Raw genomic sequence first — 24958 nt, forward strand, 5'->3', positions numbered from 1 at the left:
CAAAGTGGGGGTGAATGCAGGGCAAGGTCTGGAGGTCTTGTGTACTTACCCAGGCCGGAGGCTCCTTCAGCTCGATCCTCACATGGGCCTTTCGGTTCTTGTACACAAACTCCATCAGCTTCTCAGCATCATTACCCCAGATCAACACTACTGGCCAGGTCAGCCCCAGTGGCTGCTGCAGCTACAGGGGGAAGGTGCCCACAGGGCTGCTGTGACTTCTCCCTGCCCTTCTCTCCCCTCTGAGTGCTTTATCTTCCTCCATCCGGCCCCCTCCTTGAACACACAAATGTCCCTGAGTACCTGCTCAGCAGCAGCTCGATCCTCAGTGATGTCAAAGAGGACAGCACTGGCTCCTCGCTCACCTGCCATCCGGGCCTGCAGAGGCACACAGCAGAGGTTGGGCTAGGCTCGGGGAAGGACAGAGCCCACCCACAGGCTAGCCTCACCCTCACACATCTGTCCCTTCCTAGGATTTTGCCCACACTGCACCTCTGCACGCTCACATCTATGTATGCAGGGGGTCAGAGGGTCTAGGATCTCCTATTCTGCCTCCTGAGCTCACTCAGGTCCCCACTGCCTTCAGAGGATAATATCTAGCATTTCCTTTTGTAATGGAACAAACCCTTAAGAAGGGTTTACTGGGTGCGAGGTGGTGGCCCTGGCTCTAGGGCTAAAGACAAGTAAGACACAGCCCTTGCCCTTAGGGTACAATCAGCCTGCCTTCACTAAGAGGTGTGAGCACAAAGAGCAGGAGTGACCTGCACCCCGTAGGAGGAGGAAAGAGGAAGAAGGGGAAAGCAGAGAAGCAGAATTCTCCTTCAGACAGAGCTGGGCTTTGGGGAAGCGGAGCTCTCCTTCGGATGGAGCTGGGCTTTTCAGGACCCAGCCCTGCCTGCAGGGCATCTCCCCAGCTCAGGCAAAGGTGTAAGAGCCTGGGACAGCGCTCTCACCCAAGGCCACCATCACAAAGCCTCAGTCTCAGCCCATCTCATGGGCTCCCTCTCCCTGCCACACTCCACTTTGCCAAGTCTTTCTCTGGCTCCAGTTCAAGGACTTAGAGGAGTCTCTGTCCAGTGTTTTATCCTTTCGTCCTCTCCCTTACGGTGGCATTAGAGACAAAAGTGGGGAGGGACTCTAGTCCCACATGGTGAATGTGCATATGTGCCTGTTCACCAAGGGCTCCAAGAGTAGCTTGAGAAAGCACAATCTAGCCAACCAGGCAAAATGGATAGCAGCCTGAGAAGGAGAACAAAAAGCAGGAATCCAGGGTGGGTGGTGGGGGAGAGGGGAGTAAGAAAGGGAGATAAGAGCTAAAGGTCGGGGGAGGGAGGAGGCACACCGGCAAACAACTAACAGGCACCGTGAGGAGCTGCTCCTGGCCTTGGCCTGGGGCCTCCTGGCCCAGCACAGCCACCCCTCAGCCTTCTTTCCTAGAGCAAAGGTTCATCTTCTAATGGCATCAGGCTGTGATTTCACATCCCTGGGTAGCCCCACCCTACCCCAAGTCTCTGGGGTCTTCCCACAGGCAGTGAAGGAGTTAACCCTCCTGCTAGTAGTGGTGGCAGCAAGAAGAGACAGCTGGGACTTAACTCACAGGCTCAGCACTTTGATCTCTGCCTGTCTTCCCAGGGAGAGCCTGTCAGGGCAGGTCTCCTGCCAGGCAGGCTGGGAGCAGCTCCTTGCTCCAGGTTCCTGCTCTCCACTCCCCAGACAGCGGCAGAGGAAACACTCAGGTGGGGACTCATTTTGATCAGGAAGGTAATTTTCCTAGGGCCCAGGCTTACCAAGCTAATTGACTGGAAATTCACAGGACCAGTCAATTCCAGAATGGAACTGCTGAATAAGTTGAGAGGTTTGTGGCTTCCATCTTCCCTACTCACTTCCTCCCAGGAAGTCCACCCAATCTAAGCTTCTCCAGGCAGGCAGAGACTCTCCAATCTTCAGAACCCTCCTAGCCAGGGTATGAGAGAAGTACCAGGGGAAATGGAATCCCTGGTAGGGGAACCCTACTGGTGATCTCCTATTCCAGGATTTGGCCAAGGGACAGGAGAGGTCACCCCAGTAGTCACAGAATTGAGATTCCCAGGCCTTAGTTTTCATATCCCTAGAACAAGACCTTGGACCCACCCTGGCCTGGAAGAGCACGAGTAAGGGCAAAGACTTTCTTCTTTGGAGATTTTGTTACTTCCCCACCCCTCTCTCTTTGAAGAATTGGGGTAGGAACAGTGGAAGGCAATTACCGTGACATTCAAACACTCCAGCCCATTACAGCCCATAATTACAAAGTTGTAAAGCGATCAAAGAGCCCAGAGCATTGGCCAACAGGGGAAAACAAACAGGACTTTCAGGCAGTGGGTCCCTCTGTCCAGAATTCTAGGAAAAAAAGCAAGATCTGGAGACATATAGCAACCCAATCTAGGGCTATCTATGCCTCCTGTCCAGCTGACCCCAAGAAAGTCTGTGGGAGGCAAAAAGGAAAAAAGTACTTTTTTGCGGAGTGGAATCTGGAAAGCAGAGAGAGGATGGGCAGGCCCTCGTGACAGGAAGGTGGTTTTAGAAAGAAGCCAGAGAGCTCTTTGGAAGTTTCACAGTTGGCCAGCCCTAGGGGCAGCAGGCAAGGCTGCCACGGCCTCTAGCTACAGGAGCCATGACAGAGAGAGCCATGAGAATGAGTTGCAATGCTTACTTGCCGGACTCACGGTCAGCTGCTGCATTTCTCTGGGTCTTAGATTTTCCTCTCTAGACAAGAGTCCCTGTGTATCTTTTGATGAGTGTATTTCACTCATCAAAAGTGAAGCCCTTACTGTTCCCAGAGCACCAAGCCAGGGAAGGCCAGGCCCTCCAAAACAGCTCATAATATAGTGGTGGAGACAAAGCATATACATAAAACTACAATGCTGATAATATTCTAGAGCACAAAGGAATAGAAACAGAAGTTTCCAAACCCTTTTCACTCCAGAGGGCCCTCCCCTCCACCATCCCCTCCACCAACACACAGACACAAAATCTGGCACAAATCTTCAATATACAAAGCAGATAAAAGTGAGGCTGCTTACTCTGAGGTAGAGGTGGGGCAGGAAGGACCCTTGGCCTCTCCCCTCCACCCACCAGGCACCTCCCTGAAACCTAGACTTCGCAGAAGATGATGTTGAAAGCATGCACAGACACCCTACCCGCTGAAGCCATGGCCCCAGGGAGGGATTTCTGCTCCTACTGGGCTGGCTGGGCAGGTAAGGAAAGATTCAGTAGCAAAGGTGGGATTCCTCTGGGCTTGAAAGTTAAGGGTGGAAGGACGGAGAAGGAATATAAACCTTTATTGAGATCCGGGGCCCAGACTGCCTAGAGTTGAATGCTGGCTCTGAAATAATTAGCTGTGAGACTTTGGGCAAGTCACTTCACTACTCTATGTCTGTTTTCTTTTCCTGTAAACTGGGATAATAACAGGACCTAATCCATAGGGTTGTTATGAGGACTACATAAACGAATCCACACAAAGCATTTATAACAGTGCCTGGCACATGGTGTCGCTTCAGTGTTAGTTCTTATTATATCAACTATTATTTTTATTAATTCTTTAAAATTAATTTTTTTTGAGACAGAGTCTCACTCTGTTGCCCAGGCTGGAGTATGGTGGTGCAATTTGGACTGATGGCAATCTCCGCCTCTCAAGTTCAAAAGATTCTCCTGCCTCAGCCTCTCAAGCATCTGGGATTACAGGTGTATGCTACCAGGCCCGGCTAAGCTCTATCACCAGGCTGGAGTGCAGTGGCATGATCTCAGCTCACTGCAACCTCCACCTCCCACATTCAAGCGATTCTCCTGCCTCAGCCTTCCAAGTAGCTAGTACTACAGGTGCACACTACCACACCCAGCTAGTAGTGGGGTGGTGACAAGAATGGAAGCATCCAGAAGAATTATGGTGAAGGTTTCAGAAAAGAATAAGAGAGATAACAAATGGAAGGAAAAAAACCCAACTTTGTTAACTACAAAAGCATGGAATGATGACGCCCATGATGATGACTGTAATGATAACTGCAATCATTTATTGAGTGGTTACCATGTACTCGACATGGGGCTAAAAGCTTCCATCTGTACTGTCTCATTAAATCCTCATAACTACATATAAGTCCATTATTCCCCCATGAGGAAATAGAGGCTTAGAGAGGTGAGCTAAAATGTCCAGGTCACACTGAGGGGCAGTGGAGGAGCCAGGCTCCAAGGCCAGGGCTATCTGGCTTGAAAGCCCCAGCTCTGTCACTGGTGTCAACACCATTGACACCAACGGGAAAATCCAAAGCAGAGCTACAGGGAATCAGTGGTTTCCAAACTTATCCTCCCCTAAGACCCCATCTCTCCCATATACCTCTCATGAGTCATATTTTAAGAAAAACAGATGTTCGGCTAGGTGCAGTGGCTCATGCCTGTAATCCAATCCCAGCACTTTGGGAGGAAACCACTGATCCCCTGCAGCTCTGCTGAGGCAGGCAGATCACTTGAGGTCAGGAGATTGAGACCAGCCTAGTCAACATGGTGAAACACTGTCTCTACTAAAAATACAAAAATTAGCCAGGCGTGGTGGCACATGATGGTAATCCCAGCTACTCCGGAGGCTGAGGCAGGAGAATTGCTTGAACTTGGGAGGTAGAGATTGCAAGGAACCGCGATCGAGCCACTGCACTCCAGCCTGGGGGACGGAGCGAGACTCTGTCTCAAAAAAAAAAAAAAAGAAAAAAAGAAAAAAAGATGTTCTACCAAACTAACTAAATTTATTACTTACAATTCATTTTCCTATAACTTGTATTAACACGTTCAGTTCAACTAATAGAATTCTAACCAAAACAAAACCAAGTACTTGAGGTAAGCCTGTGGAACTTCAAGACTCATATTACTGGCCGGGTGCAGTGGCTCACACCTGTAATCCCAGCATATTGGGAGGCCAAGGCAGGTGGATCACGAGGTCAGGAGATGGAGACCATCCTGGCCAACCTCACCCTCTCTCTACGAAAACTACAAAAAGTAGCTGGGCGTGGTAGCATGCACCTGTAGTCCAGCTACTGGGGAGGCTGAGGCAGGAGAATCACTTGACATATATTATTTTCATCCTCATGATAATCATGGGGGTAGGAAATAAAAAGTCCTATGTTATGGTGACGGAAACAAAGGCTCAACAAAGTTAAGTACCTCAAAGGGCGCTGGCCATATATATGTTCCTTACTTCACAGTGTCTGTGTACATGTTTCATCTCTCCTACAGGAATATGGGCCTCCAGAAGGCAGGAAGAAAACCTACTACGTGGAAGCATCCTTACACTTTGCCAAGTGTTCACACATCTGTGAAATCATATTGTTTTAAAAGAACATCTGGCTGGGCATAGTGATTCATGCCTGTAATCTCAGTGCACTGGGAGGCTGAGGCAAGAGGATCACTTGAGCCCAGGAGGTCGAGACTAGCCTGGGCAACAAAGCAAGAATCCATCTCTAAAAAATAAATATGAAAAAAAAATTAACTGGGCATAGTGGTGCACACCTCTAGTCCCAGGAGGCTGGGGTGGGAGGATCACTTGAGCCCAGGAGTTCAAGGCTGCAGTGAGCCAGGATCATGCCACTGCACTCCAGCCTAGGTGACAGAGTGAGACTTCATTTCTAAAGATAAATAAATTAACAAACAAAAGAAGAGCAGAAACTCTGTATGGCAGAATTCTAGATGTTTCTATGAGCTTACTTACACTTTTCTGTAAAGTATCTAGGATAAACATAAATTCCTTTTATAATAGGTAAAGAGAAGGAGAAGACGGAGGAGGAGGAAAAAATAACAGCAAAGCTTCTCTGAACCCTTCCTCCCCATCTCTCTCTCGCTCACATGCGTGTATGCGTGTGCACACACACACACTCACTCACTATCTAATGCAGTACAGGCACTGGGAATTTGTTTATCAAATTTATTTCCTACCCCCATGATTATAAATAAATGAATGACATTTGCCCATATTTTATAAAGTAAGGGAAATGAAACATCCAGAAGTAGGGCAAGCAACTGCAGCCTAACAACTCTGCTGCCACGAAGGCTCACCGCCTTGCAGAGATGCCACACTCCCCAGCTCCTCCAAGTGCGTCTTGATCCCCTGCTTCCCACCACCTCTGGAATCCCCTTCCTCGTCAGCATGGCCAGGCCAGGTGAATATCTTCGCCCACATTCAGAATCCTGCCCACATTCCTGCCTGCCATAGGATGAGGTAAGAACTCAGGCTGCGCCAGGCGCAGTGGTTCACGCCTGTTATCCCAGCACTTTGGGAGGCCAAGGCGGGCGGATTGCCTGAGCTCAGGAGTTCCATACCAGCCTGGGAAACATGGTGAAACCCCATCTCTACTAAAATACAAAAAATTAGCTGGGTGTGGCAGCGTGTGCCTGTAGTCCCAGCTACTTGGGTGGCTGAGGCAGGAGAATTGCTTGAACCCAGGAGGCAAAGGTTGCAGTAAGCCAAAATCACGTCGCTGAACTCCAGCCTGGGCAACAAAGCCAGACTCTGTCTCCAAAAAAAAAAGAACCCAGGCTGTTTCCTTGTGTCCAGGAGACCAGGAGATCCACAAGGGATCTGGCCCTGAGACAGCAAGCTAGCACAAAGGCTGGGAGTGTAACTCTCCTCTCTTATCATCCTTGGGAGCATACCCATGTGTGCCACAAACAATCTAACTATACTCCACATATACATTCAGTTTTCCAGCTAGCAGGGAGGCCACAGATAGATTAAGCCTAGTTTTAAGAAACAGTACTGGATCCAAAGCTCAACTCCGCCCCTTCCTAATTGTGTCATCCAGCAAGTTAATTTTTCTGATCTTCACTTGTCTCATACATCAAATGGAGAATAATAATGCCTACTTTTCCTGATTGTCCTGAAAAGTGAATAATACAAAGAATCTGTCTCATGTCCACGTGGCACATTGTAAGCACATAGAAAACAGTAACTGCTATTGTTAGTTAAAGCAGGAGTCACAGGCAAAGGTCTAGAGGCCCCGTGAGGTAGCAGGCCAGGGTGGAGCAAAGCAAAAAAGAGGCCCACAGCTGTGGAAAGGGGGCAGCCCCAGCCCAGCTCCCACCAACCATGGCCTATAGCCATGTGCTTTTCAGGTTTCTTCTAGAGAAGCTGAAAATCTGAGTTTTTATATAAACATTTTTAATTTTTAAATGTGGCAATTAATTTACACATTGAAAAGTCACCATGAGGGTTAAATACAACGTATCTGCAAGCCAAACCCAGCTTGTACGCCACTAGTTTGCAACCTCAAGGGAAAAGTGTGAACTTTCTAAGGGTGGGGCAATGGTTTCTATTTTTGCTATTCTTGCATAGTGCTCAGTATTTATTTTCTTTTTCTTTTTCTTTTTCTTTTTCTTTTTTTTTTTTTTGAGATGGAGTCTTACTCTGTCACCAGGCTGGAGTGCAGTGGTAGAATCTTGGCTCACCACAACCTCCGCCTCCTGGGTTCAGGTGATTCTCCTGCCTCAGCCTCCTGAATAGCTGGGACTACAGGCACGCGCCACCACACCCAGCTAATTTTTGTATTTTTAGTAGAGACGGGGTTTCACCATGTTGGCCAGGATGGTCTCGATCTCTTGACCTTGTGATACACCCGCCTTGGCCTCCCAAAGTGCTGGAATTACAGGCATGAGCCACCGTGCCTGGCCCAGTGTATATTTCTAAAAGATGGAAAAATCCCTTCAATTGACCCCTTCTTTGCTGTGGGGCTGAGCAGCAGAAGGGACTCAGGAACTCCCAAGTGATGGTAAGGAGGTAGGATGGGAAACATGCCGGGATGAAGGTCAAAAAGTCCTGCTGGTGCTAGTTGGAGGAGAAAGAACAGAGGTGTGAATTTACACTTCTCTCAGACCAGTCATGGGTTAGGGAAACTTGAGGGAATCAGGTGCATCACTCTTAGGAAACGTGGGGACAAGAGAGCACAGGATCTTCTCACAGCCCAGAGCTGGGTGAAGTTCCAGGTGTGTGTAGGGCGAAGCATGAGTCTACCTTGCTGGCCAGTGAGAGGCAGGGGCGGGGGGCCCGTCGGGGACTCTCCAGCTTGACAATGCTGATGAATCCAGGCTCCAGATTGTCGTCATCACTGGCATTGCACAGGTACAGGGGGTGGGACTGCAGAAGAGACAGACTTGGGTTAGGGAGGCTTTAGGCAGCAGGAGTGAGCTGTGAGAACCAAGCACTTCTATGTTGTTCTAGAGAGGTACCAGGCAGGTCTCTTGGTGCCACAAAAGAGTAGGCCTTATGATTGGATTGCCTCATAGTAAGCTAGTGACTACTGTTTGTCATTTCAGTGATGCTGGGGCCAAGGACACAGGTAGTGGAGGCAGATGGGAGGGAGAGGGTGTCCTAGAGGGGGCCTAAATGAAGAGCTTGCTGCAAAGCAATTCTAACAACCTTCAACTCCAACAATCCTACTTACCTAAACTGGCCAGATGCAGAGGGCTCCTCTCCTGGCCCCAGCCTTTCTGCCTCCTGATCCTCCTACCTGTTCCCCAAGCCCCAGGCTAAGAGAATATCCATGTGTGCCCATATCAGTGCTTTCAGAATCCCCATGGGCAGTGCTGGGTGCTGCCGGTGCCTCCTGCCTCCTCGGGATGCCCCCCGGGCAGCTGATGCCTTGTAGATTCCCATTTCTCAGGAGGCTGGGTCTTCTCACTCGGTGCTGCCTTGCTTCTCACTAGCCCCTTTTTGCTTCTGCCCTGTGCCCAACCTGGGATCAAGTATGGTGCCGGGTGAGACTATCTTGCAATGAGGCTTGGCTAAAACATAAGACTTGACAGCTCACCCTGGTCCCAGAAATGACACTGTGGAGGTGGAGCCAGCTCAGCCCATCTGCTCTGAGGATGTGGCAGGTCCTGTCCAAGGCCTTCTGCCTCTGAACCCAGCTGGTGCTGAACAATGAATAAAGGGGAATGTGCCGACAGAAATCTGAGGTCCTCCTCATCAAAGGGATGAGACTGCCTTACTCTAACTCTCTTCTTATTCATGGCGATTTGTACACCCATTTGAATCTAATTTTCCTTAAATAAAATGTCAGAGTGTGATGAGAACAAAGTATGATTTATTTGGCCCTGAATAATCCTATGGGCCAGGGACTCCTATGTAGTAGAAACCCCATGTATCCTGGCAAGGAAGAGATGTCTTATTGGAGAGGTGCCCACATTTCCCCCTCTACTACCATTGAAGTCTGAAGGACTTTCAGAAAGAACCATCAGAGGATCCAGAGAGAATCTTGAATTTATAAAGATGTTTATGAAGAAAATGTCAATGATGGATTTAAAATCAAAGTTTCTGGAAGCACTTTCAGGCTATTTCCTATCACTGTATCACTGCGGTGCCTTGAACATAGTAGGCTCTCAATAAATATGTAGTCCCTTGCCTTGAATCAAAATCTCTGGGCAGAGGGTGCTGAGATAGGAGGGAGTTCCATTCTTGCTCTCAGAGTTTAAGGCCTACTAGTCTGGTAGTGAGCAAGGTTTAGTGTGGGAGAAAGGTTATTAGGTGCCCCTGCCCCCAGAAAAAGGCTGGGGCATGAGGATGAAGTTGTTCTCACGTCAGTGCAGCTATAGCCTCTGTCTCAACAAGCTCCATTAGTGTCTCCATCTGTCCATGCATCCATTCATTTCTTTGTTCTGCCAACACGGAAGGCCCCCGTGGTGTCAGGCTCTGTCCAATGCAGTGAGGAGTTAATGATAAGTAAGACAGGCTCCTTGCCTTAAAGTAGCTCAAACGACAAGCATGCAAACATTGTATTATGATGTTACGATGCAAGGGTCTACGGGAGGGCACAAAGAGGGGCGGCTGACAATACGTATGGGAAGCAGAGCAGTTTTCACAAGAGGTGACTGGAGAGCTTCCTTGAAGGCTAACTAGGTATGTGTTCACCCCAGGGACCAACGAAAGGGAGCGGGGTTGAGGGGGCACATTCCTGGCAGAGGAAGTCACTGCGCCAAGGAACAGAGGCCCGGCACAAGACTGAGGAAGACTGTGGGTGGTAAGGTCTGGCATGAAAGGGAAGGCAGGACAGGATCCTGCCTCGGAGGCTGGTACGAAAGGGAGGCTGGCATGGAAGGGAGGCTGGAAGGATCCGCAAGAGTCAGACCACAGAGCAGGGACCACAGATTTGCACTGGAGACCAATTTCTCTGAAGACTGTGGAGGAGAGTCTGGTGTGGTGGGGTGTCCGAAGGCAGCTGCTCCACCAGAGCAGAAGATGGAGGCCTTGCCTGAACAAGGACAAATCACAGCCACAGAAGACTCTGCTCTGCTTGCTTTTCCACCCTCCCCACAGGGTCCAGCCTTCTCCTGATGACTCTGAGATGCTGCTCACTGACCAGAGGGTCACCTGGGAGAAGGGAAAGTCATTACGGAGAAGTTCCTACAGAGTGTCTGCAGATATTTAACCAGTGCTCTTCCCCAGGTTTTAACAGGGAACCAGCATCTACAGCACAGTGCTGCATTGTAGGACACCTCTGATAAGGTGGAAGGGAAAAAAAAAGACCTGGTGTCAGTTACCAAATTTGCCTGGTTCTGAATTAACAACTGTGAAGAAGGAATGGAAGGAAATTAACCATCAGGAAAGGCCTCCTGTGTGACAGGGCTTTTAGACATTATTTCACTATAAGGTAGGTGTTATCATAGCCATTTTTAAAAATAATTATATATTTTTATGAGCACATAGTAGGTGTATATATTTATGGGATACATGAGATGTTTTGATACAGGCATGCAATGCATAATAATCACAGCATGGAGAATGGAGTATCCATCCCCTCAAGCATTAATCCTTTGTATTACAAAGAACTCAATTATACTCTTTTATTTTTAAACAAAATAAAATTATTGCTGACTATAGTCTCCCTGTTGTACTATCAAATACTAGGTCTTTTTCATTCATTTTAACTATTTTTTTTAACCTATTAACCATCTCCATCTCCCCACTACCCCTATGATAGCCACTTAAAGAAGGGAAGCTGCCGGGCGCAGTGGCTCAAGCATGTAATCCCAGCACTTTGGGAGGCCGAGGCGGGTGGATCACAAGGTCAAGAGATCGAGACCATCCTGGTCAACATGGTGAAACGTCGTCTCTACTAAAAAATACAAAAAATCAGCCGGGCATGGTGGCCCTTGCCTGTAATCTCAGCTACTCAGGAGGCTGAGGCAGGAGAATTGCCTGAACCCAGGAGGCGGAGGTTGCGGTGAGCCGAGATCGCGCCATTGCACTCCAGCCTGGGTAACAAGAGTGAAACTCCGTCTCAAAAAAAAAAAAAAAAAGAAGAGAAGCTTGAGGCTGAGAGAAATCAAGGTCACACAAGATTTGAACTCAACTCTGTCTGACTCCATCATCAGAGCCATGGAGCTTCAAATGAACATGGCATTAACCCTCCATCTCCATGCTAATGATAGGATGAGGACGGCACAGTTTATATTTATTGGGTAAATACTGTGGGCCAGTGATGGTTCTATGCACTTTTGCACATTAACTCTTTTCATCCTCCTAACAACACTATCAGGTAGAAATTGTTATTGTCCCCATTTTAAAGATGAGGAAACTGAGCCACTAAAAGGTTAAATAACATGCCCAAGATTACACAGCTAGTAAGTGGCAGAGATTAGGGAAAAAATGGAAAGTAGTAATAGGATAAGGTTTAAAATAATTAAGAACAATTTACATTTTATTTTGAAAACATAGGATCTTCCCTCAACTCATTACTAAGAAAATTTATCTTACTAAAGCATAAGGGCCCAAATACAAGCCCCTAAAATGTTGGTGGTAATCCCCGGGATTCTGTCTTAAGCCTTCTTCTTTTCACTCCTGATGGCTTCTCTAAGTGACTGCAGCCAATCCCATGGCCATGGTGTCCACACAGAGGTCAGTGATTACATATGTTCAGTTTAGTCTTCTTTTGAGCTCCAGAACCTTATATCTAACAGCGCCCTGGAAGTTTCTATCTTAATCGTCTTAAATGGAACACCTCAAACTTGGCATGTCCAAGACTGAAATCATTCTATCCCCCAAACTGCTCCTCCAGTGTTTGCTGTTTCAGGGATTGGAACCACCATCCAACTGTTACCCAAGCCAGATGCTGTCCTCCTAGCCTCCATCTCCTTCACCCCCACTCCAACCACTAATATCCAATCACCAAATTCTAACAATTCTACTTCCTAAATATTCGTCTTATTTTATTCTTTCTTCCATTCTCACTATCGCTATTCTAATACAGGCCACCATCACTGCCAACCCTATTTACTGACATAACCTGCTACCTAGGGTTACTTCATCCCATTCAGTTCTCTATGTTGCAGCCAAAGTGGTCTAAAATGCTAACTTGAGCATGTTACTCTTCTACTTAAAACAAGGCTCCTCATAGCTCCTGAAACACAGTCTGTACTCTTCAACACAGCTTAAAAGGCTGTGCCTGATCTGGGCCCTGCCTCATGGCTTAACATTCCCTTCCCATATCTCTTCCTGCCTTGCGACCTATGCTCCAGAAATAATGACTTGCTTCATTTCCCTAAACACCTTTGGCACTTGCTGCTCTGCCTGCATTTCCCTAATCATACACTTACCCCACTGTATTGTAATTGTCTGCTTACTTCTCTCTCTTCCCCAGAGGATGACTGAGTCTAGCCTCAATGCCTGTTACTTTGTGGGCACTCAATCAATATTTGTTGACTAAATATTGAAAGTGTACAACCACATAATTGATGATAGTTAACTATGAAGACAAGACAGAACACACCAAAATCCTAATAATGATTGCTCTGGGAGAGGAATTAGAGAGGGGTAGTAAAGAGGCACTTTGGTGTTTTGCTTTGAATACTTCCATCACAGGATAACACATGAGATTTGAGGGTTTTGTTTGTTGTTTTTTTGCTGTTGTAGAATAAAAAAGAACGACAGCTATTTATATTTTGTTTTGTGTCTCTTCCCTCCTTCCCTTTCAAGAAGATGGCTTCACCTTCTATTTCCTTGCTTCAGGGGCATTTGCCAAAAGCAAATGTTGTTTAAAGGCCTCCCTTCCTGGCTTTTGCAGAAAAACTGAACTCACTGTGGAAGTGTGAGTGTCCCAAAGGCAGAAGGGCATGGGGTGAGGGGAGGAGTCAAAGTCTCAATACCGGGAGGGCAAGAAGGAGGGGTCTGGAGCCAGTGTGAGGGGTGTGGAGCCATGCTGAGCAGTGGGAAGCTGCAGCCTGTGCCCAGAAGGGGTGGGTCCCTGAAGAAGGACAGAGCACTAGACCCAGGAGGCTGGCCCCTTGGAGAGACGATGTGCCTGAGTGGATTTCAAGGGAATGCCTGTGCTTGGACAAGGAACGTATCTGTGGTGGCCAGCATGGACACATGTCAGAGGGGTCCCTTAGATATCTTAGTTTTCATAAAACCCTGGGACTTTTGTGCTACTCTGTGAGGAGAAGTGCCCTTGAAAACAAATGTCTACACACCTAGTGGGGCAGGACCTTGGTGTTAGATTTGATAAAAAAATAAAGTAACATGATCTTTCTAGTACAATCATATCTGTGGCATGACAACCACACTCACTATACTTTTGTATGGTTTGACACTTTTACAATGAGAGCTTTTCAAGTAGTCTCAAACTGAAAACAAAAAATTGCCTTTTGAACTAGAACTCAGTTCAGTACCTAGCAAGACAGCATCAACATTCCTTGGATATAACACATGAAGCTCCAGGGAATTTTCGGCCAGGAGGAGGGCTCTTGAGAAAACAGATGCAAATACATCTGTCTCCTTGGAATCCAAGGTCTCCTAATCATGAAGATGTAAACATGATTTCTATACTAGGCCACCTGTCCCCTCAATGACACAAAGGGAAGATCAGGAGAAATGAGCTTGCCTGATTTGAGAAGGGTGTGGTTGTGGAGGGCTCATAGAAACTTGGTGAGGTTGAGGATTGGTAGTCTGACTTTCTCAAAGGCCAGGAGTTAGAATGCCTCTGTCCCATAGGCTACCATGAGGGGCAAATTAAGAGGCACTTGCTTTCAAGCACGAGTCAGGTCATTGTGACTCAGAATTCAGCTTTGCATATATATTTTATACCCCTGTGGAAAGACATGAGAACTGTCTGTCCTTTGGTGGTGTGTGTTGTATTTCATGTTCCTGAGTCTGTTCTCCCTCTGTCCTCCTTATTTGTTCTGATTTTCCCCCCTCCCTCCTAAGACAGACCTAGGGTTCAAATTCTGACCCCATCATTTACCTGTGTGACCTTGGGTGTGTTACTTAACCTTTCTGAGCCTTATATTGTTCATCTTTGGAATGGAAACAAAAATGCTTCCTGTGAAGACTGGAGATAATGGTTATAAGTGCCTAGCACAGAGCCTGACACTTAGTAAGTGCTCACTTAACGGCAGCTGTTTTTATTACTGCATCTGTAATAATAAAGTCCCTTCTTATTCCTGGAAGAAATAATGCCCTTTCCAACCCCCTCCTCCTTTGGGAATCAACGGTGCCTCTAAATGCTAGTGTTCTGCAAGGTACAGTCTGGGGCAGCTCATTATCCACAGTCACTTCCTTTCTATTCTCAGCCCTCCAAACCCCACTCAACAAGCTCTTCCAGTTCTCAGTCTGCCTCCTTCTCATGAAGGAAGCCACGTGATCTTATTACCTCCTTACAAAGGGCATTCCAGGGCTCAACTGAGCCTGGAACTTAATGCTGGTCTTCCCTTATCCATGGCATCTCCTCTCCTTGGGTGTGTCCTTCTGCAAGCAATTCTTCACTGTCTCCTGTTTCCCAGGCACTCTCCTTCCCCCACCTCTGCTGCAATCATCTTAGTTCTCTGATTCCACGTACAGACCTTCACCCAGGCCTTGGACAGGTAACTTTACTGCTTGCTACAATTTTGCCTTTGTAAACAGGAACATTGGCCAGGCATCAAAGGCATCCTTCTCCCCATTTCCTCTTTTCAGATTTTACAATCACCCTTTCCTGCACAACCTCCTTTACAATCATCCTTTCCTGCGCAACCTCCATTACCTGAAATTTTATCTCAGGTAGGAGGACACACCGGCATCATAAAGTAAAGCTCCTGCAGATAGAGGGGTGGGGAAAAAAAAACAGATTGGTCTGAAGTTACTGCTTCCGGATCCTGGGACCAGAATAGCCCTGCCACTGAGGCCCAGCTTGGTCACCTTGCCAATGTGAGTGAAGCTCACATCTACAGGTTAGATCCTAATGGCGATCGTACAGGCTTAGATTTGGGAATCTCAAGACCTCTTTTGAAACCTTACAAAAAGTTGTCACTATCTCTTTGGGATAACTGAGTTTCCATGAATCAAGTTAGGAGGCTGGGGAATTGTCAAGAGGAGTATATCTATTTATTTCATTTTTGAGACACAGTCTTGCTCTGTCACCCAGGCTGGAGTGTGGTGGTATAGTCTCAGTTCACTGCAGCCTCAACCTCCTGTGCTCAAGCAATCCTCCTGCCTCAGCCTCCCAAAGTGCTGGGACTACAGGCATGCCTCACCAGCCTGGCTAAGAGACAAGGTTTCACCATATTGCCCATGGCCTTGAACTCCTGGGCTCAAGCGATCCGCCCCCTCAGTCTCCCAAAGTGCTGGGATTACAGTTGTGCTATCTACCTTTTAAAAACTATTTTACCAGCAAGGTGTATTCCTGCTTCATCATGTAATTTTTTAAGCTACAAAATAAAATAATGTTGGTGGGGAGAGAGCAGCATAACCTTGGGCCATCTGATGGGAGTGGACACTAGCAGGGGATGGATGAAGAGACCTCCATGATTTCTCACTTGATTCAGAAAACCTCCCTTGGGGTACAGGGGTGCTGGTGAGCAAGATATCTGACAAGATAGAACTGAAATGATGTTCCAGAATCTAATAGGAAGCAGGGTGGCAAAATCTGAGGGAAAAACTGAGCTCACTGAAACTCCAGTTTGGGGCTCTGCATATCACAGGCCCTTAGTGTTTGGTGAAAGAAAGAATAAAATTTGATTTGAATCCAGTTGCCATGTAGTTTATAAAAGAGATGTGAATTGCTAACAGTTGAGCCTGGTTCACACCCATAATGGACTTTCAAAATTTGCCTTTTACAGATGAAGAAAGCAAGACTCAAGTTACAGACTGCCCACCTAGTTAAAGTTAGTTAAGCTAGTTAACACCTGGTTAAAGGAGGTTGAGGCCCCCAGCCCCGGCTACTCGGTCACAATGCCTCCAGGTATGCACCCTGGGATGGTGTTCTGTGCATGACAAACATTAGGTGGGTACTGTAATAAATGCCCGGGGATGATGGTGGAAAGCGCCAGAGTCCCCATTTACAGAATTCTCAAACCTGAATCATTCTTAACAAGACAGAAGCAGGATCTGTCTGCTCTGTGTGCTCTGCCTACCAGCCTCGGCTTCCTTCCTCTCTTCCAGGTTTATCTCATCTCCTCTCCTAGACACAACAAAGGCAGCCAGACCCAGACGCTGCTCAGAGACACTTTCCCAGTGACAAGTCTCTGTTGCTTTAGGATGAAAAAGGTGTGTCCTGAAATTAGAGGTCAGAGAAGCTCAGACCCAAATAATGGTCATTCAGCCAGATGGTCATTTTCCTCACTCCCTCACCCCGTGTTACAGATGCCATTCTTCAATTTCTAAATCCACCTGTCCTCATCTCAGACTGTGCTGGTGCTCCATGATGCCACTGGACTTCTTTACATGAAAATGGCCCCCATTTTCCTGACCCCACACTCTGCCTGGCATCTTTATATGGCGATTCACAGATCATAAGTGCACTCGTAAGCAAGTGGAAGAAGGTAAGTGGAAGAAGAGCTAATTATCTGTGCTGCTTTTGAAATAAAGTGATATCAGAGAAGAAAGGTTTTTTTGTTGTTGTTTGTTTGTTTTGAGACAGCGTTTCAGTCTGTCATCCAGGCTAGAGTGCAATGGCATGATCTCAGCTCACTGCAACCTCTGCCTTCCGGGTTCAAGCGATTCTTCTGCCTCAGCCTCCCGAGCAGCTAGAATTACAGGCACCTGCCACCATGCCCGGCTAATTTTTGTATTTTTAGTAGAGACAAGGTTTCACCATGTTGGCCAAGCTGGTCTCAAACTCCTGACCTCATGATATGCCCACCTCAGCCTCCCAAAGTGCTGGGATTACAAGCAAGAGCCACCGCGCCCAGCTGAGAAAAAAGCTTTTTGGGCAGTAATCAGACAGAAAGAGGGCAAAAAAAATCCCAGCCACCCAAGAAGTAGAGCTTTTATACCATTATATTCTCACACAGAAACAGGGTTTGTCCTGACTCAGTCAGAATGACCTCCAGCTACAAAGGCACTAGGAAGCTACTCATGAAGTTAGGAGCAAAGAAGAGGGAGCCCATCAAATATCATTTTAGTTACATCAGGGATCTTTAGAAGCAAGGCCATGAAATAGAAGACCAAGTTTTGAGGCCTATGAAGATAAAGACCTCAAAAGATAACCAAGTCATGTGTTCTGGACTCCTTTTCTCCACTAGGTGAGGAACTCAGGGTTCAACCATTCAAAAATCATACGAATTAGTCCTGGAAAGTCAGCTGAGTTCTGACCACTGTCCCAGGAAAGATCTTGCCACTCTCACTGACCTCCATCTTATAGGGAGTACCACTGAGGCCCCTTGTTTAGCTAGGTCTTATCCAAAGAAGTCCTCTCTGCAGAAAGGCCGAGATCTTGACACAGATGGCAAGTATTGCTAGGGGTAATACCTAATTCCCACATGTTCAGGAGAAGGGTCTGTAGAGGCTTTGTCTCGTGTGCTTCTGACGGATGGCCTTTACTCTTGCCACAACAAAGTAGTTAACTGAACTCTCACACCTAACCCAATGCACTACTTGCAAACAGCCTTGACACAGTCTGCTTTATGATTTTGCTGTTCCTGTTCCAGCCAAACTCATGCCAGAGATGGTAGGAATCTGAAAACCTGCTAGAAGCAGATAGTGTTTATTTTTTAGTAATTATTTAGGTTAAGATTTCAATGCTCAAAACGCCAAAGACTAAAGCCAGACAGTCCCTGTGAAAAACACCAAAGAAACGAAACGTAAGAAAACCAGATGATTTGTTTAAATATGCCAGAGGCCCATCTGGACTACCAGCAGAGCTACTTGAGCATTGCTAAGTTTGGTGATTTCAATGCAAGAGTGGGAAATGGCTTCATTAACATGGTTATTTCACACATATTCCAGGTCTTTCAGGATTAGTCTCCTGCTCAGAGGCTGTAGGGATTTTAAGGTGTCCTACAAACTTTGCTCCATACTACTGTCTTCCACAACTGGCAAGCCCTGGAGCTTATAAGCCCTTTGAGGGCAGATACTATCTCCAAGTGGACTGGCTTAATGAAATCTTCTACACTCGGATTTGCATTGGCACAATGTCAGTGGGGATGGGATGAAACTATGAAGTTTGCTCGGCTGGTCCCAGTCCCCAGCTCCTGGGCAGTAACACACAATATTGTATTTACATTGCAAAGCGGAAAAAATGTGGAGGATGGGCCTGGGCTTCAATAAAGAAACAATAAAGACATCATGGGGTAGTTGCACTGAGAAATTACTTCAGGAGGAAAAGGATAAAATTATTCAAACCGCCAGCCAACTCAGATGCCCAGAGTCTCTCCTCAGAAGCCATTGGGGGGTTGACTTAGGCCAAGGAGGCTTCTGTTCAGAAGAGGCAGCAGCCAGGAAGGGCTTATGTTGGAGATAGCCCAAGGGCTCCAGCCTGACTGCTGACAGCCCTTTGACCACAGCTCTGAATCTCTGTCCATGGGGTGGCCCTAGGGAAGAGGCCTGCTTTGGGGGACTGTTTAATGATTTGCCAGCAAAGAACAAGGCAAACAGACAGCTGGCAGCTGCCTAGATGCAACAGGAGAGTGGATTTTTATTCCCACCCAAAGCATAGCCTTCCAGGCAGGGGATAAAAGAAAAAGTGAGATGGCCCTGGGAGAGCCTGGGAGGGATTGCCATTTGGGGCTCAGCATTTCACTGGGTCACTATGGATGGTGCCTGGATATCTCGGCATTGGTGCCAGCTGGTATTTCCATCCTCTGAATGTTTTAGAAATTCCTAATAGTAGCATCTCTTGCACTCCTAGAAACTAAAAAGTAAGATACCTAAATAGCCTTTTATGGCAGAATTCTAGGCATTAAAGAGAACGAAAGCAGTCTTTTACAGAAAACGTATCATGGGAAGATAGTTTGGTTCTCTGCCAAATTCTTTATTTTTCGTCTTCCCATGGACATTTCCCTATTTTCTTGGTTCTATAGAGAAACAAAAATGGTGCCTCTTCTATCCCCTGTGAGCCAAAGACTCTTGAGAACTCCAATCCTATAGCTCTCTACTTCTTTTTACCCTCGACTCCCCATCCCAGTCCAAATTGGGCCCTTCTCTAATCCTTTGACCAGCCCTCAGTCCCCAATATTAAACACTTTCCCTCATATGTTCCCCTAAAGCCATCTATTCAAAATTCTTAAATGACACTTACCTCTTACTGTGGGTCAGTGCTCTGTTGTGACCCACCCTCTTACCTATTTCCTCCAACAAAATGCCTGGTTCTTTGTTCAATAAAACATTAGTTCTTTCCTCCTCCCTGCAAAGTAGAATCTGAGCTCCTTGAGGTCAGTGACTAGGTCTTATTCATCATTTACATAATGCCATGCACACAGTAGATGCTAAGAAAAATGCATGTTGAATCATCTGCTTTAATAAACAGATGTGAGGTAAAATAAATCTTGTGGTTGCCTTGTCATTTTATCAGGATATGATTATTTTCAGAGTTCTGCTTTCTCTTCAGAAACTTTCTGTATACTCCCTGTAAGTTTCAGTTTCAAAGTCAGCTTTAGCGTAGCTTGACCTCCTCACAAAGCAGAGTTCTCTTCTTTCTTTTTCACTATTATGCCCAGATCTCCTCCACACCCTGAAAAAAACTCACTTCTTTCCAGAGAATCTTCCTGTTGAATAACACAGCCTGTTACTCTTTTATTGTCTCTTCTCAGTATCAATGTGCTGCTGAGTTATGCATAACCCTGAATGGGGAAGAAAGCAACAGCCTCCCACCCCAGAGGAATGAGTCCTGTGTCCTCAGGCGAGTAACACCTGACTGCAGGCTACAGCAATGTATACACATGCTCAATGAACAGGGTCTTAAGGCCATTTGTCAGACAACATACAGCGCATGGGAATACACAGAGCACAGCACATAAAGACTGGGGGAATGTGGAATGAATGGGTGGACGACTTTGCTCTTGCTGTATTGCTTTGTAAGTACTCTCTTGTCATTTTGGGCCCTTCAGTCTCTCTCCCAGATTTAATGAGAAGCTATTTTTTGAGAGAAGCCATTTAGAGACTATTACAAACAATTTTTTAAAAACTCCCTGCAGTATTGACAGAAAGAAACTCTTGTTCCCCACTGGCTTCAGGCCATAATGTCAGCTGTTTGCAGTGAACTTCAGTCTCTACCAAAATTTTATGAGGACTTGGCCAGAGATCTGCTCAGAAAAGTTCTGGGAAAACTTAGAGTCAGTTCACTCCAATAATATTCCATATTTTTTCTGAGTGGGTTTTTCTTATCTTTGGTGGGATGAGAGATGAATTACATTTTTTTCTCCATCCTTTATTCCTTGAAAAGTGGATGTATCTGAAGCCCAAGTTTTTTGTTTGTTTTTCTTTGTTTTTGAGACAGGATCTCACTCAGTCACCCATGCTGGAGTGTGGTAGTGTAATCATGGGTCACTGCAGCCTCGACCTCCCAGCCCCAAACCCAGGAGGATCACATCTCAGCCCCACGAGTGGCTGAGACTACAGGAGCACACCACCAATCCTGGCTAATTTTTAAAATTTCTGTTTTGGGTAGAGACAGGGTCTCCTTATCTTGCACAGGCTGGTCTCGAAATTCTGTCCTCAAGTGATCCTCCTGCCTCAGCTTCCCCAAGGGCTGGGACTACAGGCATGAGCCACTGCACCCAGCTGAAGCCCAAGTTTTTTTGTTTTTTGTTTTTTTGTTTTGAGACGGAGTTTTTGTTGCCCAGGCTGTAGTGCAATGGCGTGATCTCAACTCACTGCAACCTCCGCCTCCCACATTCAAGCGATTCTCCTGCCTCAGCCTCCTTAGTAGCTGGGAGATGGGTATACAGGTATGCACCACCATGCCCAGCTAATTTTTGTATTTTTAGTAGAGATGGGGTTTCACCATGTTGGTCAGGCTGGTCTTGAACCCCTGACGTCAAGTGATCTGTGCACCTCAGCCTCCCAAAGTGCTGGAATTTGAGGTATGAGCTACTGCGCCTGGCTGAAGCCCAAGTGTTAAAGACTTCAGTTGAAGAAACATTTGATCCGACCACCCTGCCTTTGTTTCAGCTTCCTGGCAGCTTGATCATCTCTCCAGCCTACTCTAACCCTGAGAATGTATGTAGGCCACCTCATGCTAAAGGCAGTTGTATGTTCAAATATTCCAGACATCCCTTGACTTGCTCTTTGTGAACTACGAGCTCTTTGTTACTTCTTAATTGTTCAAACCTCTTTTTCTTGCTATGCACAAATAATAAGAGACACAAAAACATAATCAAAGTGCTGATACATGGAAGAGGAATCTTCATAGTTAGCAAGCTGGCTCTGCTGAAGAGAATTTCCTGTTTGTATTTGTCAGATTCAGGGAGGTGCCATCAACAGACTGAGTGGGCAAGAGAAGTACTTAGACAGTTAGGGAGGGGAGCCAAATTCCTGGGTTGAGAGTTCACAGGGCAATGAAGATCAATAGCAGCACTTTTGATTTATACACTGTTATCAAGGTACAAAGCAACACTACCCTTTGTCCTTTTTATTTTTACTCTGCTAATGGAACCCTTCACCCTAAATTAAGATTATTATTCAGCTTTGATGTTGCATTTCATATTAGCAAAGTGCTTTATAATCCTTCATTAGCTATTTTATTCTCCCTTTATTAGTACCACTCATTTTACAAATTAGGTAACTAAGTCTTGAAGAGACAATGCAATGCATATTGGGCTTGGGACCTGCGTTCTGGGCATCAACTTCAGGTATTAAATCTAATGAAGGGAGACTGGACAAATCACAGGAAGCAGCTCAGAGCAAAAGGGCAGAAGCACGGACACTACAAGAGCTTTCTTGGGAACTAAACCTCCAATGACATAGTGAAATACTTCAAAATGGCACTTTATTTTGCTGGCAGTAAAACTGACAGCTCTCACTAGCTTAAGTGAAAAATGTGACAGCCAAACACATCTTTAACAGGAAAACAGTTTTCCTGCTTGCTGAATTTCCTCCCTAACAGAGTTGAAATAGAAAAATGAATGTGTTTGAATGTAATAGTGTCAGTTGTTTCCTAAGAAAGGGATTGAGGCTACAGCAAGACAAATAGCCCTAAATTACTTCTGACCCAATGACTACGCATTTCTTGACTCTTCACGTGTTGCTCATGACATAATACTGTTCTAGTTCTTCCACTTCTCTGATTGTCCTCATTTGTTGCCTCTTTCTCTTTTCTTCTCCTTCTCCTTTTCTTCTCCCTCTTCTTTTCTTCTCCCTCTCATTTATGTATGTTTCCTAAAGATGTATTCCCTGATCTCTATTATCTCTGTTCTGAGGTTTTTATTCACTCCAATATCTTCAATTATGATTCCCAAATTGGTTTCTGAAGTCAAATCTTCTGTACTTCAAAATGCTTGTTAGACATTATTTCTCTGTAGTCATACTGATACCTCAAACTTAAATATACCAAACCTAAATATCACATTCTCCGTGCACTCTGCCCTAAGCCAATAACCTGTCTTAATTTACCTATATCAGTTAGTGACACCGCCATTTTCCTAGAGACTTGGGCTGAGCACCTCATAGTCATTATGATTCCTCCTCCTAGTAATTGCAAAGACTAAGCCATCACTAGTCTTTGGAGACCTACCTTTTCTATGTCTCCAGAGTCGGAACCATTACAACAGACTTCTAACTAGTCTTTAGTCACTCACCATTCTAAAGCTCTCTATCATTTCAAGAACAATCTTCCTAAATACAACACTGATCCTATCATTGCCCTGTTCAAATACTATCAATCGCTGTCCACTGTCTTCTGAATTAAATTCAAACTCCATAGCCTATCAAATCAAGGCTTCAGTGTGCTGTACTGACTCTGGAATCAGACAACTTGGTATTAAATTTCAAGTCGGTTTTACCTTTCAACGCTATCACTTCCAAGCTGTGGGTAACCTAACCTCTCTAAGTCTCCTTTTAAAAATGGAGGCTGGGCATAGTGGCTCATGCTTGTAATACCAGAACTTTGGGAGACCAAAATGGGTGAATTGCTTGAGGCCAGAAGTTCAAGACTAACCTGGGAAACATAGCAAGACTCCATCTCTACAACAAATTTTGAAAAATATTAGCTGGGCATACTGGCACATGCCTGTAGTCCCAGCTACTCAGGAGGTTGAGGCTGCAGGATTGCTTGAGCCTAGGAGGTTAAGGCTGCAGTGAGCTATGACCGTGCCACTGCACTCCAGCCTGCGCAAGACCCTGTCTCTAAAACACACACACACACACACACACACACACACACACACACACACACACACACAAACAACAACAACAACAAACACCACCCAAGAAGATCACTGCAGAGATAAAATGAAGTAACATATTTAAAGTGCCAGGACTTCCTGCACATAGTAACCACTCAAAAGTATGTGCTCCTTCCCTTCTCCTCTACTTTTTCAGTTTCATCCCCACCCCTCTCCTCAATGCACCATACTACTTGTGAAATCAAACTGAGTTTCTCACTATTCTCTCACATTCTTTTGGAATGCCTATTATTCTTGTTCTGTGGCTTATTAAAATCCTATATGTCCTTCAAGGGCAAGTTCATTTGCTTACCTCTTCCACAAACAATCTCTTCCTCCTCATCTGAAATGCCCCAAACATCTTGTTTGTATCTATGTATGGTAATTTTCACCCTCTGCTTCATATTTTCTTTTTTTTCTTTGTTTAATAAATAGAGGTGGAGTCTTGTTATGTTGACCAGACTGGTCTCAAACTTCCAGCCTCAGGTGATCTTCCTGCCTTGCCCTCCTAGAGTGCTGAGATTATAGGTGTGAGCCACCAGGCCTGGACTATATTCTTACTTACTAAATTGAGGGCAGGGGTTTCTTTGTAATCCCACATAGCACAATGCTCTAACATAAAAGGCAATCAATAAACGTGTGCTAAATTAATATTGAAAATGAGAGTTTTTGGTCTCTCAGGTCCATTTTGCTCCATTTATTTGTGGTTCTTACTTCACACTAGGCACTCTTTAGAAAAAACCTCTGGACGGATATCAGAATTTCAAACAATGTTAACAGAGAAGCTGAGTCAGTCTGGGGTTAAATCCAATCCTAGTTCAGCCAAAAGGAATTGTCTGTACCCTGTTCCTGCTTGAGGAGGTACCATAATTTGGCAGCTTGTGTGAGCCACAGGAACTCATCTGAATACATTTACATGAGAACACAGTTGTCTTAGGAATGGGTACATCAAAGTGCATGACACCTGGCTGGGCGTGGTGGCTCACACCTATAATCCCAGCATTTTGGGAGGCCAAGGCAGGCAGATCACTTGAGGTCAGGAGTTCCAGACCAGCCTGGCCAACATGGTGAAACCCCATCTCTACTAAAAATACAAAAATTAGCTGGGCATGATGGCGGGCACCTGTAATCCCAGGTACTCGGGAGGCTGAGGCAGGAGATCAGAAGAATCTCTTGAACCTGGGAGGTGGAGGTTGCAGTGAGCCAAGATCATGCACCACTGCACTCCAGCCTGGATGACAGAGCAAGACTCTGTCTCCAAAAAACAAATAAACAAAACAAAACAAAAAAAACAAAGTGCAAGACACCTATAAAAATCAACTACTATTAGATTAACAATTACAATGGCCTCACTGGAAACAAAAGGAGATCCAAAAAGTTCTGA

The 24958-nt window shown here is 45.9% G+C and overlaps 1 protein-coding gene across 3 annotated transcripts in view; it reads right to left on the reverse strand.

Moving 5' to 3' along the window:
• RNF43 (ring finger protein 43) overlaps positions 1-24958 on the reverse strand; it is a 65050-nt gene that overhangs the window by 9667 nt on the left and 30425 nt on the right. For all 3 annotated transcript variants that reach the window (XM_032280624.1, XM_032280623.1, XM_032280622.1), the window contains 3 exons: positions 8021-8143; positions 301-375; positions 50-181 (listed from right to left, as the gene is read on the reverse strand). In XM_032280624.1, the coding sequence (XP_032136515.1) occupies positions 50-181; positions 301-375; positions 8021-8143 (330 nt within the window). The remainder of the gene's footprint in view (positions 1-49; positions 182-300; positions 376-8020; positions 8144-24958) is intronic.

This window comes from Sapajus apella, unplaced genomic scaffold, assembly GCF_009761245.1.
Source record: "Sapajus apella isolate SASKATOON/1434 unplaced genomic scaffold, GSC_monkey_1.0 scaffold12, whole genome shotgun sequence".
Taxonomy (NCBI): domain Eukaryota; kingdom Metazoa; phylum Chordata; class Mammalia; order Primates; family Cebidae; genus Sapajus; species Sapajus apella.